General features: G+C 36.8%; 2 protein-coding genes across 7 annotated transcripts in view; one reads left to right on the forward strand and one right to left on the reverse strand.

Moving 5' to 3' along the window:
* Positions 1–12,792, forward strand: part of LOC112830761 (protein FRA10AC1) — a 55,141-nt gene extending 42,349 nt beyond the window's left edge. For all 6 annotated transcript variants that reach the window (XR_012381709.1, XM_073904432.1, XM_073904431.1 and 3 more), the window contains 3 exons: positions 4,608–4,646; positions 10,073–10,151; positions 12,625–12,792. Coding sequence is in view for 5 of the 6 variants with exons in the window: in XM_073904432.1 (XP_073760533.1) it covers positions 4,608–4,646; positions 10,073–10,151; positions 12,625–12,667 (161 nt within the window). In the remaining variant the exon portion in view is untranslated. The remainder of the gene's footprint in view (positions 1–4,607; positions 4,647–10,072; positions 10,152–12,624) is intronic.
* A 3,946-nt stretch (positions 12,793–16,738) lies between these two features.
* PDE6C (phosphodiesterase 6C) overlaps positions 16,739–22,389 on the reverse strand; it is a 47,763-nt gene continuing 42,112 nt past the window's right edge. The window contains exons 19-22 of the mRNA XM_073904430.1: positions 20,257–20,331; positions 20,058–20,141; positions 19,523–19,676; positions 16,739–16,876 (exon numbers count right to left, since the gene is read on the reverse strand). Coding sequence (XP_073760531.1) covers positions 16,815–16,876; positions 19,523–19,676; positions 20,058–20,141; positions 20,257–20,331 — 375 coding nt within the window. The 3' untranslated portion in view covers positions 16,739–16,814. The remainder of the gene's footprint in view (positions 16,877–19,522; positions 19,677–20,057; positions 20,142–20,256; positions 20,332–22,389) is intronic.

Raw genomic sequence — 22,389 nt, forward strand, 5'->3', positions numbered from 1 at the left:
CATTCTCCTTCCTCATTTTGTCTCTTACAGACTCATTACCTTGAGCAAGTCCCTGAACTTCTTCAGTTTTATATTCCTCATATAAGTAGGGGTGATGTGACTATCTGGCTTCTGTACTGTTTGAGCTTATTGTGGAGAACCAAATAAGAATGTGAAAGGCATTTTGAACACTGTAAAACAGTACATAATCTATAAGTCAGTATAAAATTATAACACTGGGATTTCATTACCATGGCCTATGTGATTTTCACACTAGCTTATGAGTTTGAAATCATGGAGCTTGATATGCATGTGTCCTCAGAACCTAGCATGGTGCTGTGCACATACACTTAGTAAATAATTGTTAAATTCAAATCCATCAGTCAGTCACTTACTTCTTCTTCATTAGTGCTTAAGCTCTCTTAAGCCGTAATTTCTTCATGTGTGAAATGTTTATGCTCACATTTCCTAGCTCATAGGATTGTTCAGAAGTTGAAAGGAGATAAAGGATTTAAGCAGTTTGCATGGTGCTTGGTGCATAGTTAGCTATTTTGAAGGTTACTGCTAGTTTCTTTTTCAGTCCATAATAGAGTCAAATTGGCTATAACTTAGAGTGAATCAAACTTAAATTATGTAGTTAATGGTAGATTACATTAGATTCAGCCAAATGTTAACACAGTATTTGGACAGGAGAGGGCTCCCTTGCTCCAGCTATGAAGATTGTTAGCTAGGTTTCATTCTTATATATACTTTTTTCTAGTGAATCAAACCTATTCAAGCATATAGTATCACCAAGTTTTCGACTTGGTGAAACTGATAGATGGTGAGAGGAAAATACTGTTCTTGTTTATTGAGAAATGGTATTTGAAGCCGAATGCCTTTTTGTGTCTAAATCATTTCCCAACTCTAAAATATATGTTAATTAATAAATGTGAAAATTCCATTTGAGTTTGAAAAATTTTTGTTTTATTGTTTTATTTTTTATTTTTTTAAAGATTTTATTTATTTGAGAAAGAGTGAGAGATAGAGAGATCACAAGCAGGAGGGAGGGGTAGAGGGAGAAGCAGACTCCCTACTGAGCAGGGAGCCTGATGCAGGACTTGATCCCAGGACCCTGGGATCATGACCTGAACCAAAGGCAGAAGCTTAACCGACTGAGCCACCCAGGTGCCCGAAAAATTTTTGTTTTAAAAATGTTTAATGTATCATACTTGAGAGTTTTGTATTCGTTATTGTATTATATAATATTTTATTCTTATAGTATGATACCGTGTGGATCACTACATATTCCAAATTAAAGAATAATTCCTACCTTGTAAAATCTTGGTTAGTACCTTCAAAGCAGACAATTAGCTGGATACTCAGGATCGGGTATGGGGTTGGAACCCTCAGATTATACATACATATGCATGTGATCTTCCTTATAGATGTTTTCCCTGTAGTGTTCCATATTTCAGTAGATGACACCTCTGTCAACCTAAAACCTAATCAGATATCTGGAAATTATGCTCGATGTCTTATTTCTCATTATTTATGTTTAATTTGTCATCGAATCCTGTCAGTTTTACCCCCAGGTATATATTTCTCGAATTCTCTCCACCCTAATTCACACCACCATGTTTTCTCATCTAGACTACTGCTATATTGTCTTCTGTTTCTGCCACTGTCTTGTCATCCCACCTGCTCTCCCCTTAAGGCATTCTCAATAAAGCGGTGATTGTCTGTTGTTCTTAGGATATTACCAAAATCTGCACAAAGCCCAGGTGCTCTGTGTGATCCATCATACAACACTTGTTTCTCGCCACACTCCACCTCACTTTCTCACTCCACGCTCACAGCCTTTCAGTTTCTAGAAAATGCCAAACTTCTTTCCATTTAGGGACTATGTAGATGCTGCTTCCTCTCTTTACAACCCCCTGCCCCCCACTGCCAGGTCCCATCCTAACTCATCCTCTGGGTCTAAGTTTAAATTTCACTGATCCTTTCTTGATTCCATCCCTCACCATGAATTTAAATTAGAACTTCTAATTAGTATCCCCAGCACCCCACTAGCACATGTAAGGTATAAGTAATAAAGAATGAGGAAATGAAAGACTTTGAAGATTGTTTCATGACAACTTCAGGGATAGAGAACTAAAGCAGAGTGGAATTGAGATAACTGTTTCTCATTTATTCTTTATTTAGAGCACCTTTGATAGCAGAGAGTACAGGATAAAGTTCTTCTTTTCAACTTCTATGGTGTAAAGCAAATGACATTTTAGCAAACTTAAGAAAACCATGTGGAACTCTGTAATATCTTTGTATCTGGGATCATCTGGAACTAGCTTGATTTTGATGTGATACTTTATAGCCAGACTACCTCAGTTTGTCCCAAACTTGAATAGTAATTAATAAATGCTTCATATCTCAGCTGCATTTGAACTGTTGACAAAACTAAAAACAATCTACTTTCTTGATTTCCTTCCTATCTTTGTGGCCTCTCCTCTGCCTCTTGATATAGGTCCTTCTCAGTCTTACCCTTAGATGTTGGAGTTGCCCAAGGCTCTTACTGAACTTCTCTTCTTTCTCTCTGTTCTCCCTGTATGATCCCACCTACTCCTGTAGTGTCAGTTTACAAACATACAAAAACTAAGTGGGTGGATGGATGGATAATTGGATAGCTAGATGGCTGAATGAATGGATAGAGAGAACATGTAAGAAAGACCAATAGCTTGACTTTGAGGACCAGTCCACTTTGGGAGGTCTGAGCAGATCAAGGTACTTAGGTAGAGTGTCTTGGCCAAAAGTTGAGGATCTTATCACTCCCACCACTACCACTGCATCCCCAAGCTCACTTCCTTGGGGAGGCCTTTGCTGACACCCTTCAGCCCACTCCTCCAGGCAAGGTTAGGTCCCTGTTACACATTCCAGTAGCACCCTGCACTTATTTAGAGATACATAATCAATCACCCTTGGAATAATTTGCTTATTTTCTGTTAAGGAAGGGACTGTGTGACTTATTTAATTCTTTATCTCCAGTTTCTAAGCACAGTGCTTTCTCCACATAGTAGGTGTTCAGTAAATGTGAGGTGAGTGAGTGAATCAGTGAAACAACAGTTTCTCAATGTTGAAAGGAACATCAGAGATCAGCTCTGGGATCATGATCAAAAAGATATTCTATGGTTTTGCTTTTCAAAGTATGGTTGTCTGCCATTGTCATCACTTGGGAACTTGTTAGAAATGCACTGTCTCAGACCCTTCCCCAATCTCCTGAATTACAATTGCATTTTAAGTTCTGGGATGATTCATATGCACCATAAAGTTTGAGATGTACTGCTCTATATCAGGTACTTGTTCTGCTTTTGCTTCAGCACCTCCAGGGAAGAGGAACTTAACTACCATCCTGAATAGTCTTTTACATTTCAGTTAGTTGTAATTGCTAGCAGGTATCTCTTTAATTTAGCCCAAATCTACAATTTCTTCCCTTTGGTTCCAGTTATGTCCTTAGGCCTCCAAAGTAAACCTAACCTCTTTTTTACCTATAGACATTTGGAAACGGGTATTATGTTCCTTATATGACAGAGAAGAATTTTGTCACCGGCTTAGCTATATTTTTATTTGTTTTCTGATGAGTAGGAAATCGGAGTGAAGAAACAATAAGCTAAAAACAAAACAAAAAAGGAACAATGACCTAAAGCTGCAGTCCAGGCCTTGGCTTCCTGTGGAGTCTTTACCCTGTGGTTCTGACACCCTATTCATTGGGCTTGAAAGGGGCCATGTATGCACCAGCTTTGGTTTATGAGATCTCCAATCCAAGGAAGTTGGAGGAATTGGTACTCTCCATCTGTTATCTATCATTTTTTTTAAAGATTTTATTTATTTGAGAGAATGAGAGAGAGAGAGAGAGAGAGCACATGAGAAGGGGGAGGGTCAGAGGGAGAAGCAGACTCCCTGCTGAGCAGGGAGCCCGATGCGGGACTCGATCCTGGGACTCCAGGATCATGACCTGAGCCGAAGGCAGTCGCTTAACCAACTGAGCCACCCAGGCGCCCTATCTATCATTTTTTTGATTTACCAGCCTTCAAAATCATTTCCCTTGTGGTCTTATTACAGGAGACTCTGTAGAGTGATGATTTTTAAAAATTACGTTAGTAGATTTTTAGTACTTTTTTCTTTCTGTTTCTCTGACTGGATAACTTGTAGAACTGAAACTTTGTTTTGTCAAGTAATATTTGTGTGAATTTTAGTTACTAAGAATTCTCATCTGTATATGAAAAAGTATTATGAAAAATGAGTATTTACAAACTACTTTCGGATGTTGAACATCTATAGATAAAATATGGTTAAATTGCAACTAATCTATGAGGTTTTTTTTTTTTAGCAACATGAGATTTTTTTTTTTTTTACAGGTGTTCATATTTTTTAAGCTGCACATTGTGCTATGTATTCCAGGCATAAAATACCTCTGCCTAAGAGAACCTAACATTTTAATTAGATAAGTCTGAGGAACATGAAAGATTAGAAGAGTGAGGTGCTTTTCTGTAAGACTATAAAGTAAACTAGACTCTTAGGAAGAATTCTAGTTACAGCTATAACTGTTGCACCATTGCAAAATGATTTTTAACAAAACAATGCTGCTTTCTTTTCAGGGCATTCATCCTCAAAGAAGTCAGAAAAGTCTGTAAACAGTAAGTATCTAGTATTTCTTTAATAAAAATATGTAGATTCAAGTTATTCACAGTTTGGGTTTCCCATCAGTTGTGACTTGCTCTGATATATTATTTTTTGGTTTGGTACTACGGAAAAAAATCATAGAAAAAAATACCAAAAGTGTATGATTTCTTCCCCAATTTTGAACATTTTAAACTTTCTTATTTTAAAATAGAAGAGTGTAAAATTTCTTCAGTAAATACAATGGATATACAATTTAATTTCACTTTATAGAATATGAGGAAGAAAAGTAGAAGGATGAGGTTGGAATGGAAAAATAATTAGGGAAGTGGATTAAGATTTAGGAAATGTTGCTTATATTGTATACTGAGTAATCTCTGTTATTTGCTGATCTTGATTGATCAAATGAAATGTGTGGTTTGTATATGGAAAATAAAATGTTGGCAACTGGTTATTACTGGTTAGTTTTTTAATAAGTACTGTGGTTTTCACCAGATTGTATCAAACCAGATTGGATTTTATTCGATATTTGCCACAGATTTTTTTTCCCCTGCAACATTCCAAAAAACATTCAAATAACTTATAAATACAATAAAATAAGATTTTAAAAAGTAAAATCAGGATAATGGAAAAATAGAATAGCAAAGTAAAGCTATTTACTTTGTTAATTTTTAAAATTAACAAAGGTAAAATTAACACATAAATGTTTACTAAAAAGTCCTGCATAATTACAAAGGTAGAGCACACATTTGTCACTGTTCTTCTAAACAACCAAACCAAAGAGGGAAACCACCAGTAGAATGATTAATTGTACCCATATAATCATATGCAGGGTATTCGTCTTTTTCCAGTCAGAGTTCTGAGAGCAGACTCTCCCGTGGGCTCATAAAAGGGGCATCCACCTGTGAGATAACAAACAGTAGCCTTGCATCTCAATAGTAATACAGTGTCAGATTTCTTAAAGACTTGCAGTAGGGTTAGGGCTAATGATAACGTGTAGTTCAATAGCCTTTCTAATTCATTTTATAATATCTGGACTTATTTTATGAGACTTCTAGGCTTGGAAATTTGTAAACTTAAGCATTAATTTTTGTTCTGATTTAAAGTAATATATATTTACTGTGGCAAACTCAGGGGAAAAAAATAGTAATTCCTCCAAATCCCACCATTCAAAGAGAAACATTATTAGCATTTTAATATAATTCTTAAGGAGAATTTCTGAGTAGTCAGTAATCAGAAATTTTGCACTGTGAGAAATAGAAAAAGAGACGTTTTAAGATATTTACTGTTCAAAGATTTAATGGAGAAGGAGGTGTCAGTGGAGGCATTCCTCTAGTTTAGGGATACAGCATATTCCTTATAAATTATTTTGCTCATACCAATTTTGTTTTCAGCTTATTTGAAGTGTCCTAAAGCACTGATGCTTTGTTTCTTCCCATGTGAATCCTAATTGATCTGTAGCTCCTTTTCCTAAATTAGGTGAAGTGTAGTGACAGTTTCTAGAACATAGCCAGATGCTATCTGGGCTGAAGTAGTGTGTGTGTGTGTGTGTGTGTGTGTGTGTGTGTGTGTGTGTATCTTTCATTTCCACTTGGATAATGTTCAGTTACCCTTTTACCTGAAGGTGTGTGTGTGTGTGTGTGTGTGTGTGTGTGTGTGTGTATCTTTCATTTCCACTTGGATAATGTTCAGTTACCCTTTTACCACCATTTAACGTATGGATTATTAAAACTAAATCTATGAAGAAAAACCCAATTTCTGTGGGGAAAAGAATTTTAACTTGGATTTGTTGATGATTTACTCTATCAGCCAAAATGGCAAGTGGTTTACTTGTATTACCTTATTTAATCTTAATAATGGGCATGCAATATCCCATTTTGCAGACAGGAGAACCGAGACCCAGAGAATTTACATAAAATGCCAGAGATCTAGTAGTTGGTTAATAGCAGAGTGTGGATGAAACACAGATTTATAATTCCACAAAGTCTGTGCCCCTTTACCTATATCATCAATAACTGTTCAGTGAATCAAATGTAAGTCTACTCTTTATACCCCAATTTGGGCAGATACATTCTATAAATCTACATTAAATGATTTGATCTGTCTCAGGTCTATATGTAAGGTAGGTATAAGGAGACTTCACTTTGTTTTATTATTATTAGAGCCAGATGAGACAGTATGTATGTACAGCACATGTCCCAACACAAAGTACTTCTTGATAACTTGTAACTGTTATCATTGTTACAGAAAGGAAAAAAAAACACACATTAAATAGATTCTGTGTTTTGTTCTCTAGAATTGGTCAAATCAAAAGTTAAGTCTGTAAAAGTTTGGCCCGTCCATTTGTTATCATAACTGGAGACTTGCCACTTCTTCAGTAAGCCCAGATTATTTAGGTATCATATAATATCTAGAAAAACCAAGGTGACAGATCTGTTTTCATTATTCAAACATATAGGGAAAATTATATGCAATTTGCATTTTAGAAAGGAACATTGAAAACTTAAAGCAGGTCAAGAATAGAATAACCAAGGCATTGACAGAACTTGAAAATTTGTGTCATAGGAAGAAGGTTGAAGGAAATATAGATGTTTAGTTTGGAGAAACTTGTAGGGATGGAAGGGGAGGGATAAGGAGGTAGACAGGGAAACTGTAGATGTTTGTAAGACTGCTTTTGTGTAGGGGCACTCAGATGGTTAAGCGTCTGCCTTTGGCTCAGGTCATGATCCCAGGGTCCTGGGATCGAGTCCCGCATCGGGCTCCCTGCTCCTTGGGAGCCTGCTTCTCCCTCTGCTTCTCTCTCTCTCTCTCCCTCTGTCTCTCATGAATAAATAAATAAAATCTTAAAAAAAAAAAAAGACTGCTTTTGTGTAGGAGACTTATTTTTGATGACTATTTGGCAGAACTAGAGTCTCTGGATAAAAATTGCCCAGAGACAGATTTTTGCCTTAATTTAAGGAAAAACTTGTCAATTAGAACTATCTGAAGACAGGGATGGAGGAATGGGCTGCTTCAGGAAGTAGTGAGGTGTTTAAGCATAGATTGGACATCCACTTGTCCTGGGAGATGTTGCAGTAAGAGATTTAATCATTTGATAAGGGCTAGATTTATAGACCTGCAAGATCCCGCACAGAGTCAGTGATGCCCATTCCGATCCCCGCTCTCTAATAACTACTGCGTAGCTTTGACACTGATGCCAGGGCACCCGTTGGTATTGCCTGTTCTGCTCATTGTGATTTCCTCCCCCTCCGGCCGGCTGTGGCAGTTACCACAGCAATGGTTTCTCTTCATTGCCGTTCTCGGGGGACTAGGATGCTATAGTTTCACAACGTAGTCCAGTCTTCTAGCTTTGAATCTCTGACAGTATTTGGCTACTTTTTAAGCATATGATCTTTCAAAGAGAGTTATTTTATAATATTCTGAACAGATTTGATCTTTTGGTAAAAGTGGGTTGTCTAGTATCCGAAAACGTGTAGGAAAGGTGGCATGTGGGAGGTACTCTTGAAAGGGAACAAGAATACAGATGGTTGTAAGGCCTTTTAAAATTAGCTGCCCGCTTTCAAGGATCTTACAGGTTTTGTTCTTTGACATCATTAACAGGGTAACACTGTCATGTTAACTATTAGGCCTCATTAGTTTTTCCGTGCTTTCTTTAGCTCATGTTAGTGAGTTTTCATAAAAATAAGAGTAGAACACTTTTATTCTCTCTTCTCACACATTCAGTTTGGGAGACTGGCAGTTTCAGTGCTGATTGTCATTGAGTGGGAATCTGGTTCCCAAGGCTTTATAATTTTATCATCTTTTATTGTCTTTGTATGTAGATCATTATAAATACAACCCCTGGGGCGCCTGGGTGACTCAGTTGGTTAAGTGTCAACTCTCGCTTTCAGCTTAGGTCATGATCTCAGGGTTGTGAGATCAAGCCCCATGTTGGGCTCTGCACTGGGCATGGAACCTGCTTAAGATTCTCTCTCTCTCCCCCTGTTCCGCTCCCCCCCAAAATACAACCCCTCTCCTTTTTTTTTCCTGCCATTTTTGTTAGTTTTCGTGCCAGAATAGATGCAGTTAGGACCAAAGTTCAGACATGCATATTGATTCAAGGTCAAAGTCTAACAGGTAAAAGGCTAAAAACACTGTGGGCAAATCAATGCTGTTTTATTTTTTGTGTGTGTTAAGAGACATTCTGTATTGACAGGCTGAATTTGTGTCAGTTCTTTCTGAGACTAACTTACTGGAGAGGAACTGTTTGCTAGTATAATTACTTTATGGCATATACTTTTATTGCCCTATAATATCTTTTTCAGTATTTGATAATTTTTAGTTCACTAATATAGGGTGATTTTTAAAACATGTCTGTTTTGTTATATTTTAAAAATAGAAATATCTTTATTGTTTTGACTGATTTTTAAAGGCAATACATGATCATTGTTTAAAATACAAGAAATTTGGAAATGCTTAAAGTAGAAAGTGAAAGTATCGCAGGCCACAGGTAATATAATTACTGTTAAGTATGGTTGGTCCTTACAAACTTACAGTATATATACACACATATGTAATCATAAATCAGATTATACCATGCATGCTTTAACTTTTAAAAAATTTGGAATAGCACAGACATTTTTCCATGGTAATACTATAGACATGCTAAGGTTTTTTTTAACAGCTATATAGTATTAATTTAACCAATCCTTGATTCCTAATTGTGGGGTATAGGTTGTTTTCTTTTGTTGTTGTTGTTGTTATATAATGAACATCTTTGTACATGTATCTCAGGTGCGTATTTATTCTAAGTAAATAATTAAATTCTTAAAAGCAGCATTGCTGGTTAAAGGATATGTATATTTTAAACTGATCTTTGTTGCTAGATTTTCCTCAAGAAAAAAGTTTACAGAATTTTTACTTCTCTAACAGTGTATGAGTATGCCTATTTCTTTACTGAAATCAGCTTCTTCTGATTAATTTAATCAGCATCAATTTTTAAAAGCGTCTGACAATATTTTTTCATGATTTAACTAACTGGTCCTACCTATTAGTTCAGTTCTTGAGTTCTTGATCTTAATGTAAATATACTCTACAAAAAATCTTAACCTGCATGTCTTTCGTATGCCAACAGAAAGAAGAAACTAAATCAAAGGCAATTATATTGCAAGAGATCTTTCCTTTATAAGAGTTAATACTGAAATTGCCACTTTAACTCAGTGTAACTTAGGGGAGTTTCCCATGAGACTTTCCTTGGTCTTTTTGCTGAGACTCTGTGGTATATCTCAACTTATTTATTTTTAAGAAGAATTTATTGGTCTGAAAGAGTGAATTACATTTTTAGAGGCATAAAAGTTGAAACTAAACTGCAGTTAAATCTGAAGTTAATTTAATTGCATTGGTGGGTAGTTCAAAATAAGTTTTAAATATAATACATTTTAAAAACTCTCTTTTAAATGAACAGGAAATTCTGATGAAGAAGAAGGTACTTCAGAATCTGAACTTTGGAAGGGCCCCCTACCAGAAACAGATGAAAAATCACAGTGAGTCCTGATATTACTAGATAATGCATACCCTTTGCATCAGTAGAGAAGCCACAGCCACAGCCATTCTTGATAACAATTAATGAAAAGCTTATCATCATGAATGTTTGTTTAATGCCAAGGACTGCCTAGCCTGGTAAGATCAGAGTTTATTCCCAGTCATTTTTGTGGCCATAAACAGTTAACTCATCCAGCTTCCACTCAGTGAGTAAATCTTTCTTCAGTTTGCCTTGACAAGTGACCTTCTGGTCTTTGCTTAGAATCCTTCAGAGAAAGGCTGTTTACTGGTTCCAGAGCAGCCTATTCTTGATATTCTGATTATCATAAACGTGTACAGGGAGCCCCTTGAAGCTGTCTATATACGGGTAAAAGTTTACTTGCCAACAACTACCTTAACCCCCCAAAGACAGATAACTCAGTGTGCATATTGTTATCTGCCTTGGGTTGGAAGAGCTGTCTGGATGTGGGCTGGAATTTTATCAGCTCTTGTCATATACTGGGATGTTTAGCATCTGAGCTTTATATGTTAAAAGAGGATAAAACAAATACCTACTGCATAGAGTTTATTGTGAAGAGTTAATGAAATAAAGAATGTAAAGCACTTGGTACAGTACCTACAAATATAAGTGCTCAATAAATTTTAGTCCCATTTTGTTAGTCTTTAGGCATATTGGTTCATAATATTGAATCAATCACAATTCATTAATTTAAGCTGATTATGAAACATCTTGCTAATTATGGTATGTTCTCTGTGTAGTAGAATTCAGGTGTGTTGGAAAGAGGTTTTTTAAACAAGATCACTTTTTTTTTTTCCAGCCAAGTAAAGAATTCCTAAAAGTGTGGTCGTTATAGATCAGATTATAAAAAAGTTATTACTGTAAATAAAATATTGCTATCCTAGTTAAACTATGGACTAAACTTTTAATGGTATAACTTCCCATTGAAGAGCTTTATAGCTGAAATTGACAGAATAGGTCTTAGGATCAGCTCACCATTTTAGGCAGTGAAGATACTTGAGTAAATCCTTCTAAGAAGACTCTTATCAGGGGCACCTGGGTGGCTCAGTCGTTAAGCGACTGCCTTCGGCTCAGGTCATGATCCCAGGGTCCTGGGATCGAGCCCCGCATCGGGCTCCCTGCTCTGCGGGAGGCCTGCTTCTCCCTCTCCCACTCCCCCTGCTTGTGTTCCTGCTCTCGCTGTCTCTCTCTCTGTCGAATAAATAAATAAAATCTTTGAAAAAAAAAAAAAGACTCTTATCATCCAGAACTTTTTGTGACCTTATAAATACTTGACATTGATCAAGTATGGAACATCTGAGCCTACATAGAGATTCAGTTAATTTCCTATATTTAAGTTCTTACTACAGTTTTAAAAATTTCACTGCATTTTGCTGTCATGTTGGGGGAAAAGGGACAATAGCATGGGGAATACCAAATTGCAGATAATTCTTAAACGAACTTTATCTGATTCTGTAGTTTTTTTTTTTTAATTTGAACATGGGTATAATGGCTTTGTGCATTCACAGTTATTTAAAACCAAATAATGGAGTCCCATTGTGAATTTCTGATCTAAAAGAACTTTTTCTGAAGAGACTGGTAGACTGGATTTGACTTTCCCGCTGGATTCCCTGTCCCAGAAGGAAAAAAAGCAACTCTGTGTGTGTGTGTGTGTGTGTGTGTGTGTGTGTGTGTGTGTATTTAATCCTCACAGCACCTGTGTAAGGAAATACAATGTTCTCCTTTGTACAAACAAGGAGACTGAGCCCAGAGAAGTTAAGTAACCTGCTCATATAAGCTAATAAGTGACAGAACTAGAACTTAAACACTGTCTGACTTGAAACCCTGTGGTATTTTTCTGTATCAGTCTGGTTCCTAGTGCTAATATTTATTTAGTACTTGACAGTTTTCATAGTGTTTTAACACATTACAATACAATTTAGTATCTTCTTTCAGACTTTGATTCATTGTTTTAGACATGATATTTACTGCTACAAATATATATTTACTATTCCCAGAGCAATAAAGACCTATAGCCTAAACAGATTTTCCCCATTTCTAGGAGTAAGACTTGTATTTTTCCTGAAAATAGTTTTCTTTTTCATTCATTCTTGATCAGACTAATTTGAAATGAGAATGAACAGAGAAATTATAAAGTCAACCAGAAAAGTAGAGAAGCAGTAACATTTCACAAAGTATGTACTTTAAAGTAAAATCTTGGGTAATAAATACATTTAGGAAGGGGTGGCAACATATAAAACATTTTAAATTTAATCAGTTTGGGTATAGTTATGATTATTCCAAAAGCTAAGAATTATTTGATGGCTGAATCATGAAAAATATCAATATATGGAAAAATTAGCAAATTATATTGAGTTAAAATATTTTATTTTCATTAATCACTATATATAATGTGTCACCTAATTTTTTTTCTGTAATTGATTTTAATCAATATGTATACCTTTTCTTTTAAATAGAGAAGAAGAATTTGATGACTATTTTCAAGATTTATTTCTGTGAGATGGAAGAGAGAAGCCCACATTCCTTAATGTGAAAGTACACTTTGAAGCTCTTCACAAAAATTTTATCTACAAGTTGCAGCTTGAGTGGTTTATCTTCAGAAATAAAAATCCAACTACTCTCAAGATGTCAGCTGCTTTGGAAGTTTTTCAGTTCTTTTGGAGACATGCTTCCCCATCCCTTTATATCTTTTCAGTTGCTTGTCGACGACTGCTCCATCTGTAGCTGCTGGAGGATGAAGTTAGTACGCTGTACAGAGAGGCCACTGGGCCGGTATTTTATAGGGGTTTTTGCTGTTGTTTTTACTCATTCATATTTATCTTCCCTTGCTTCAGTTAGTTTAAGTTATTAGAATTATTGGTGTCTCACAAAAATTATAAAATAGACTCATTATGTCTTCACCTTTCCTTTCCTTTGATACGCTGGCACCCCTGTTTTTAAGCACCTACTTTCCCATTACCACCTGTTTTTAGCTGCCTTTTTTTTTTTTTCCTTTGCTTACCTTTCTCTTCCTTCTCACCTATCCTACTTAAGGGACTTTGTTATAATCAAATTTGACTTCCCACTGTGTGAGAAGTTCATTATAAAGTAAATTAATACCATGGAGTGGCAGGGCACGGCAAATGAGGTCCCAGAAGTCTAAAACAGTAGATTAGGTTCACGAAAGTTGACTCTCCAACAGAGGGATTCTATAATAAGACAATTTAACTGAATAATAATAATATGTGCTAGATCGTTTCTCAGATACAGTCACACAAGTATGGATATACTTATATGCCAGGATATATTATAAAATGTAACTTCTTACTTTGCTGATCATACCCCTCAGAGTCAATGGATGTGCTTTAGAAGATCTAAGCACTCCTAGAATCTGTGTGTGAACTTGTGTGATTATGTGTATTTATGGGGGAAAAGGGTCCATAGTTTTCATCAAATTTTCAAATGGATTTATTGATTTTTTAAAAAAAGGTTTTAACCCATGTTTGTAAAGAGCGAAGAGATGGCTAAGAAGATGCATGATTTAGTGAAGAGAGGCCTGGAGAAAGCAATCATAGCATTTCAATTATTTTGTTATACTGTTTTAAAGGACATTTAAACATGGAATGATTGGCATTAAATTGCAGAATAAGTAGTTTAGTGTCTTATTTTTAAATGGTTAGTATCAGAGATATTCCTTTTAATAGTTGTTATTCATTAATTCAAATATTTATCAGGCTTCTATTATATGTGAGGCACTATGCTGGATGTTGCTACAAAGGAACTATCTAGGAAATAATTATGCAGTCATTTCTAAACCATCAAAAAACAGTAAATCAGTATTGGTTTGTTAACGTTGAACATTGTTTTTAAATCCCCTTATTTTCTTAAAAATTGTATTTTTTTTAATCTCACAACTTACGGTGAATAAAAAGGAATCTTGGTTTCTAAGGAAAAAGTGTTGAAATATCCAGCAGCAAACTGATATTAGTATATATGTAGCTAAAACATGCTTATGATAAAAATATATTCACAGTTTAGTGATCATCAGAAAATAAAATTCCTGTAAAATTAAATGATAACTAAAAAGCTAGACTCCTTTAAAATAGATCCATGTATTTGGTATTAAAAGTATGGTTTATGGACATTAGGTTCATTAGTAAATTTAGGTCATTATATATAATCACAACACTTAATCCATTCATACATAATTGAAGTCATATTTTTAAGGAGTCTTTGAAAAGGCCTCAAGATGGCGAGTTTAAAGGATAATTTTCCCAACAGACCTATCTCATATTCGGCTATAGTGCAGTCAGTAGTGTTCAGTGGACCACCGTTTGGGATATAAAGTTAATGCTTTCTTCTGCTTGCTGTTAAGCAAAGTTCCTATTTGTGCAGACCATCAATAACAGCACATCTCTGCTCCTCAATTTGCTTTCTAGTGAATGAGGAGGGTAAGTTGTTTGAGCTGATAATTTGGGGTCCAAATAAAGGAAGAGGTTTTTTTTTTTTTTTAAGATTTTATTTATGTATTAGAACATGAGCAGGGGGAGGGACAGAGGGAGCAGCAGACTCCCCCCTGAGCAGGGCTGGGTGGGGGCTTTCTGGGATCATGACCTGAGCCGAAGAGCCACCCAGGAGCCCCTAAAGGAAAGTTTCTTAGGCAGTTTCTAAATTAATCCTAAAAATGGAGTTTCAAAATTATTTTAAGTAATGGAAAATAAGGTGTGCGTGTATCACTTAAGGTAATGACTTAATAGACAACACTCATGTGCATGTATATATTGAATGAGTTTTTCCCCCCTAAAGATATTTTGTAAACTTACAGGCACTCCTCATTTATACCTGTTTGTTATGACATTTATTCAAAATATTTGTTCATATTCACTGAGAACCTACCTTGTACCAGGCGCATCTTTCCTCTCATACACCTTACATTCTAATGTGAAAGTAGCAATCCTGATTCTAAATCTTATAATTTTTACTTGTAAACATACAACAAATCGTGATTTTTTTCCCCTGGCTGCTTAAAATTGGACGATATCTTCTGTATAACAAAACATTTGAGGTTCATAGTTTGTCAGTTTGATTCATTAAAATTTAGATACCTTTTGATAAAATCTGTGGCAGAATCTAGGGCATAATTATTATTATTTGGTCTGTGATTATAGATAAGGAAGAAATCCTAAATTTCTCTGATGTCCAAACGTCCACCATGTAGTAATAGTTGACTATCCTTAGTTTCTCTTGACACAACAATATTTAGAATGCATGGTAGATGGTTCTAGTGATTTTTTTTTTTAAATAACCTCTGTTGAAGTTCTTCTAAACTGCTTTTGATAGTAAAATTCTTGCATAATCAAATCACATGCTTAATGGATAACATTTATTAGCTGATTTAATTTACGTTAGGACTATCCAGGGAATGTCTTATAAACTGATTACTCTTTCAATGAAAAGAATAAAATATTAAAAAATATTCTTTGTTATACATATAATAATTGCTTTCAGACTGTGGAGAGGGATGGGCATAGGACAAAGACATAAACTCCCAAAAGCAGTGTGGTCTTCATCCTTCCATTATCAAGGATAAAAAGTAGAGAAAAGAGATGAAGAGCATTTCAGATGGAATAACATTTGACATCCTATTACTTGTTTTGTGTATAGTACTTACAGATATAAATTCTATACTGTATTTACTCTTTAAGATGTGTAGATGAGAGATTTTTAGTTTAGGAAGGAATTTGAGGTATGAATTACGATTATTAATGTTATGGGATGAATTATGTAACCCCCCCAAATTCATGTCGAAATTCAACACCCCAGTACCTCAGAATGTGACTATATTTGGAGATAGGGTATTTAAAGAGTTAATTAGGGTAAAATGAGATCATATGAATGGGCCCTAATCCAATATGATTGTGTCCTTATAAGAGGAAATTAGGGGGCTCCTGGGTGGCTCAGTCGTTTGAGTGGCTGCCTTAGGCTCAGGTCATGATCCCAGAGTCCTGGGATCGAGCCCGGCATCGCATTGGGCTCCCTGCTCAGCGGGAGGCCTGCTTCTCCCTCTGCCTGCCATTTCCCCTGCTTGTGCTCTCTCTCTGTCAAATAAATAAATAAAATATTTTTTTTAAAAAAAGAGGAAATTAGGTCACAGATACACAAGAGGGAAGACTATGTGAGGGTAGGAGAAAAGATGGGCATCTACAAGCCAAGGGGAGAAGCCTCATAAGAAACCAACCCTGACAACACCGTGATCTTGGGACTTCCAGCCTCCAGAACTGTAAGAAAATAAATTTCTGTGGTTTAAGCCAGTCAGTCTGGTATTTTGTTATGGTAGCCCTAGCAAATGAATACTATTTAATAAGAATCTTTAAAAAAATAATTGGTGACTGGTTTCAGGATTACATATTTTTAGTTTAAAACAAATTGGCACCAAAAATGCACTTATTTTCATCTTATATTTTATATTTTTGTTGAACTTTATTTTACGCTCAGGGTTTTCAAGCTAGCAATATATTTTCTTTTGGTGGTCATAAGGGTAGCGTATCTGAAGATCCTCTTACTCTGTTAGTTGATGGTGTGCTGAATGAAGTTTGCTGAAGCTCTTTTGTTTTTTTCTGTTTTTCTTCAAAAGTAGAAACAATATTTGAAATTTCAACCAGTCAGATTATAACATGAGACATGTTTTGGACTTTTTGTCATCACTGCCACCTCCTGAATCTTCTGTGGCTAGTAGAAAGGAGAAAAGCAGTAGCATTGGGAATCTGTGGACACACAGTGTTTTTATTCTAACACTCTCATAATGTTAGTATCAACTTTATAGCTAGTTAATAGTTTTAACTTATAACAAGTACTAGGGGTTTGACCATTTTAAAACTTGAATTCATGGGGCGCCTGGGTGGCTCAGTTGGTTGGGCGACTGCCTTTGGCTCAGGTCATGATCCTGGATTCCCAGGATCGAGTCCCACATCGGGCCCCCTGCTCAGCGGGGGGTCTGCTTCTCCCTCTGACCCTCTTCCTTCTCGTGCTCTCTGTCTCTCATTCTCTCTCAAATAAATAAATAAAATCTTTAAAAAAAAAAAACAAACGAATTCATGTTCAGAGTTGATCCATTTAAAAAACAATCTTATAAATGATTAACCATTTAACAACATCTGTTTCTCAAACCGCTGAACTGCACAGTCTGGGGATCTGAGTTGTTGCTTTGTGCCAACAAGCACAAAGCTTGTTGCCTGAAGATACAAAATAATGTTTTTAGTTCACAGAGACTTCTCAGGGTAGCAGGAAGAAAGTTCACAAGTAATTTTTTATGCAAATAAACATAGAAGATCTATATCCGATATACTGAATACTAAAAGAAAGTGTCAGGAGCCCCTTAAAGAACCTGATATCCTGTTCATCATAAAATTGAGATAAAGATTAAATTTAATTGTACTAAGAAATACCTTTGCTTTCTACTTGCATTGTAAAATTTACCACTTTTGTTATCTCTCTTTTTTTTTTAAGGTTATTTATTTGAGAGACTGAGCTTGAGCATGAGGGGGAGAGCAGAGTGAGACTTGTTATCTTTTTGAAGTGCAAATCAGGTTATTGCTTTCCCATCTAAATCCCTTTAATGACTTCCCCTTGCTCATTTAGAGGACAAATCCTCAAGCAAGGCCTTTAAGGCAGCACTGTCCTGCCTAACTGCCTTACCAGCTTTATCTGGTACTTTGCCCTGCTTGTTCTCTAGACTCCAGCTACATCAGTTTCTACATTCTTCAGTTGCACCAAGCTTATTTCCACTTCAAGGCCTTTGTGCATATTCTTTTTTTTATTATGTTAATCACCATACATCATTGGTTTTTGATGTAGTGTTCCATGATTCATTGTTTGCGTATAACACCCAGTGCTCCATTCAGTACGTGCTCTCTTTAATACCCATCACCAGGCTAACCCATCCCCCCACCCCAATACTTTAAGTGGAAAACCCAAAAGACTCCACCCCAAAACTGCTAGAACTCATACAGGAATTCAGTAAAGTGGCAGGATATAAAAATCAATGCACAGAAATCAGTGGCATCCCTATACACCAACAAGAAGACAGAAGAAAGAGAAATGAAAAGAGTTGATCCCATTTACATTTGTGCATATTCTTTTCCTTCCTTCTTCCCCAACCCCTCCCCCTTTCTTGGCTTAGCCAAAGCTTCCTGTGTTCAGAGTTTAGCATAAGCATCCTTCTTCAGGAAAGCCTTCCCCATGCTTCCTCTGATAGTTACAATCAATTGTTCATGATAGATAATTAATTGTTCATTTATTGGTTTAATGTCTAGCTCCCCGACCAGGGGGTAAGCTCTGTGAGGTAAGGACCCCAACTTTCCCCAGGCCCTGCCTAACCCAGGGCCTTGTACAGAATAGACACCCAATAAATACATTGGTGAATGGATTATCAAGAAGTCAATCTCCTACTTTTATTCTGTTGAAGGACATCCTTAACCTTTTAAGCAAAATACTTTCTCCCTCCATGAATTTTTTAAAAAATATCAGTAAACACAATAGAATCATCTAAAAAGAATGTTGTATTTTTTTGTTTTTTGTTTTACAAAGCTCTTCCAGAAAGAGATGATTTCTTGGTTAAACAATAAAAATTTCTTATAAAACCTTATAAGTGCTGAACCCTCAAGACAAAATAGGAAGTCATGACATTAGCATTCTCAATTCAAGGTAACATTTGAATCATCTGATAAACTCATAGTTGACCCTAAGCATCTTAAGAGTGGCTTTCTGAAGATAATGTTAAACCAAACAGTGACTTCAGGAGTAGAAGTTTCATCGAGAAAAACCACTCTATGGGGACATTTGAGAAACAGTTAGTCTTGGAATACCTGTCAAGTCATCCCATTCAGTTGGCCAGCTTGGCTTTCATGTGGGGCTTCCTTAAGTCTGAAAGGGAGGCTGGAGGTCTGTAAAATCTTCTCATTATATAGAGAATATTGAGCTCAGAGAGGTTAAGCAAGTTGCCCAAAGAAACAGCTAACGTGTAATGTTAGGACTAAAATTGTTTTCTCGCCTAACTCTGATGCCACTGATTCTATGGCTTTTGTATTTCTAAAACCTCAGTATTCTGTGGAGGTACTCAGGAGCCACGTACTAGAGTGGATGAAGAAGCCTAACCCCAACCCCACTTCAACTGGACCAGTCATTTCCTCCTGGAATTATTCCTAAGAACTTGTTGGGGGTGGGGGTGGATATCTGAAAAGCACTAATCGATTTATTATAATTACTTGAAAAGCGAGTTTCCTGTTTGCATTTACTTCTTATGGTTTTGTCATGTGAGATTAAGCTCAGCCTGACTCCTGGCTACTTTACAACGAGCAAAAACACATTTCATCTAACCTTTTGTGGTCATATTTCCTTCTTCCTGCTTTTTCACCTCTTCAAGCACCTTCATCTTTGCATCATACTCATCAGCTAGGGATTTCCATTCTACTCTGTTGTTCTGAAGACCATTCAGCATTGGTGTGATTTCTTTATGAAACCGTGAGAACTCCTAGAGAGAATTTTAGGTCAGAAGCTATTTAAATCATATAGTTGATTTTCAGTACTTTTCATATGCAGAGAAGGAGCTATAAGGAGTTGTCACAGTGCTCAGTGCTCAGAGCTGCTTGGATGAGCTTAACTCAGTGCCATGGAAACAGGAAAGACAGTTGCTGTTTTCTGAGTACGTCTCATCTGTTCAATGTGCTCATGTCTGAATTCTAGTTTTTCTTCCACCCCTAAATGATTTTAGGGTAATTCCTCAAGCTACTTTGGAGAAACAAGTATACCCCTAATGGCTTTCCATGTGGGTGACTTCTGATTTTGGTAACACTTTGAAAGAAAAAGTCTCATCCCCAGATGATTATATATTTCATTCAATTTGTTTACTTACCTTATACACAAAAGTACAGACAAAATCAATAAATCCAACTTGAAGTTTGGGTAGTTCATCTTTTTTGTTTCTGTCCATCATAGGCTAGAAAGAGAAATAAATTCTTTAAGGATAGTTTTCTGAGACTCAGGGAACAAAAGAAACTGATTTATATCAATAATTTGTAATAAATAGTGCATTTTTATGTCAAGGTCTTTACAATAGGCTGTTGCTGCAGCACAGTCCTCTCCAGATCTCCTTGTTCCCAAAATTCATTTGCAACCAGAAGTGCCACCTGCAAATAAGAATAAGACTTGGTTCGTGAAACTGACTCATTCATAGGGAATTTGCATTTTGTTAGTATGAGTGACATTTAAGGATAACATTTATATTAATGCTTGAGGCACTGTCACATCGCATGCTCTTTGGTTTTAGAAAGATGGTGCCTGGGTGGCTCAGTCGGTTAAATGTCCGGTTCTCAATTTTGGCTCTGGTCATGATCTCAGGGTCATGGGTTTGAGCCCCGTGTTGGGCTCCACGCTCAGTGGGGAGTCTGCGTGAGATTCTCTTTCTCCCTCTCCCTCTGCCCCTCCCCCTGTTCACGTGTGCTCTCTCTCTCAAATAAATAAATCTTAAAAAAATAAAAATGAAAAATATAGATCATACTGAAACGGGAAGGTGAAATTTCTCTTGCCCCTTCAGCATTCTAGGCCCATTCTGGGAGTACTCATCTCCTATTTGCTATTGCCACCACCTCTCAACAATAAAAAGGGGAGATGGGAGGATGTTTAGTTCTGTTACATTTTGCTTCGAGCTCTGAAACTTCCCACACACCCTCCTCTTGTCCTTATCTGTCAGCTTCCGGCGTATCTGCATGTACACACATGCACACAGACTAGAACACAGCTTGATTACAGGGTGAGGATAGTTGAGGGTAAATTTATATAGCTTTTAAAAACCCAGTATCAAGTTTAATGAACACCCACTAGCTGCCTTATATTGGCATGAATCAGGCTTGCCAGGAGGAATCAGATGGGACCTTTTTCTTTAAGATGCTTCCAGTCTCGTAGAGACAGTCATGTAACCCGTGTGGATAAGGGCTATAACAGGAGTAGTTTGAAGTGCTGGGGACTGAGGAGAAGGAAGTAAAGACGAGTTTCATAAAGGAGCTTGCATTTATGTTGCATCAAGGATGAATAGTAGTTTCTCAGATAAAGAGGAGGGGAAGACTATCTGCAGAGATAAAACTGAATATCCAGAGCTTAGCGTGAGAGACGGTGAATGGGAGAGTGCCAGGAAGTAATCTGGTGAGTGTGAGTTGAGGACAAGGACAGGTAGTGACAGGCCCTGTAAGCTTTGCTGGGAAGTTTGATTCTCTAGAATGGTGATTCTTATTCCTGGAGCCCTAGTGCACCAAAGAGCACTAGCAGCCCCAGCCAAGACAGATTCCAGCTAGAGTAACGTTGCCTTTTTTTTTTTATATAAGTGGTCTTTGTACAGCTTTATTGGGGGGGGTGGGGAGGACAGGCTTTACTTCTTTTTTAAAAGAAAGCTTGGAAACCTCTAGCCGTGGGGAGTTTAGAAGGCTTTTAAGCAGAGGAGTGGCCGAGCGGAGCTCTATCTATAAATAATCCCCGCAGCAGCTCAGAAGAGGGCTAGGTAGCTAAGGATGAAGAAGGATCCCTTAGGAGAGTCCCGCCACCACTGTGCTGATGAAAGAGGAAGTCCAACCTGAGGCTGTAGCCAGCATGACAGACAGGAATGGGGAGCTGAACTTCATGCAAGGCCCCAGGTTTCTGGCCTGGGTGACTGTTCAGATAAAGAATCAAGGGGGAAGAACAGGCATGTCAGGGTGGAAGAAGCACAAGTGTTTGGTTTGGAATTTAATGGTTCTAATTATTCTATCTTTACTCATACAACCCACAATTATAGTTGAACCCAGTGAATTCTGGCCTTTCTTCCATGTAGGGTTTCTCCTAGAAGTCACTGAGGGGAAAAGAGAAGCTTCTTTCGTCCCGTTAGTAAGAAATCAAATAGTAAACTAGTTGACTCCTGACTCTCACTCCCCGAGGTTGGCAAAGAACTGGGGAAGGCACCCTTAAACATGAACTTACTATAGACAGTGCCTTTTAATTATTGATAACACAGTGAAGAAGAGGCTGTAGGAGCAAAACCACCCTTGATAGAGGAAAGCACTAATGATTCATCTTTGTCTTGTGCCAATTTATCTCCTCTATTAAAAACTCAGACATTCCCTGAATAATTGTATATAAACTTTTTGCAGTCTGTTTAATGATAAGGAATTCTTTGCAGAAAGCATATTCTGTTCTAAGGTCCCTTCTCTTTGCCTTGT

Source organism: Callorhinus ursinus, unplaced genomic scaffold (genome assembly GCF_003265705.2).
Source record: "Callorhinus ursinus isolate GAN/ISIS: 27379988/994484 unplaced genomic scaffold, GSC_fseal_2.0 scaffold20, whole genome shotgun sequence".
NCBI classification, from domain to species: Eukaryota; Metazoa; Chordata; class Mammalia; order Carnivora; family Otariidae; genus Callorhinus; species Callorhinus ursinus.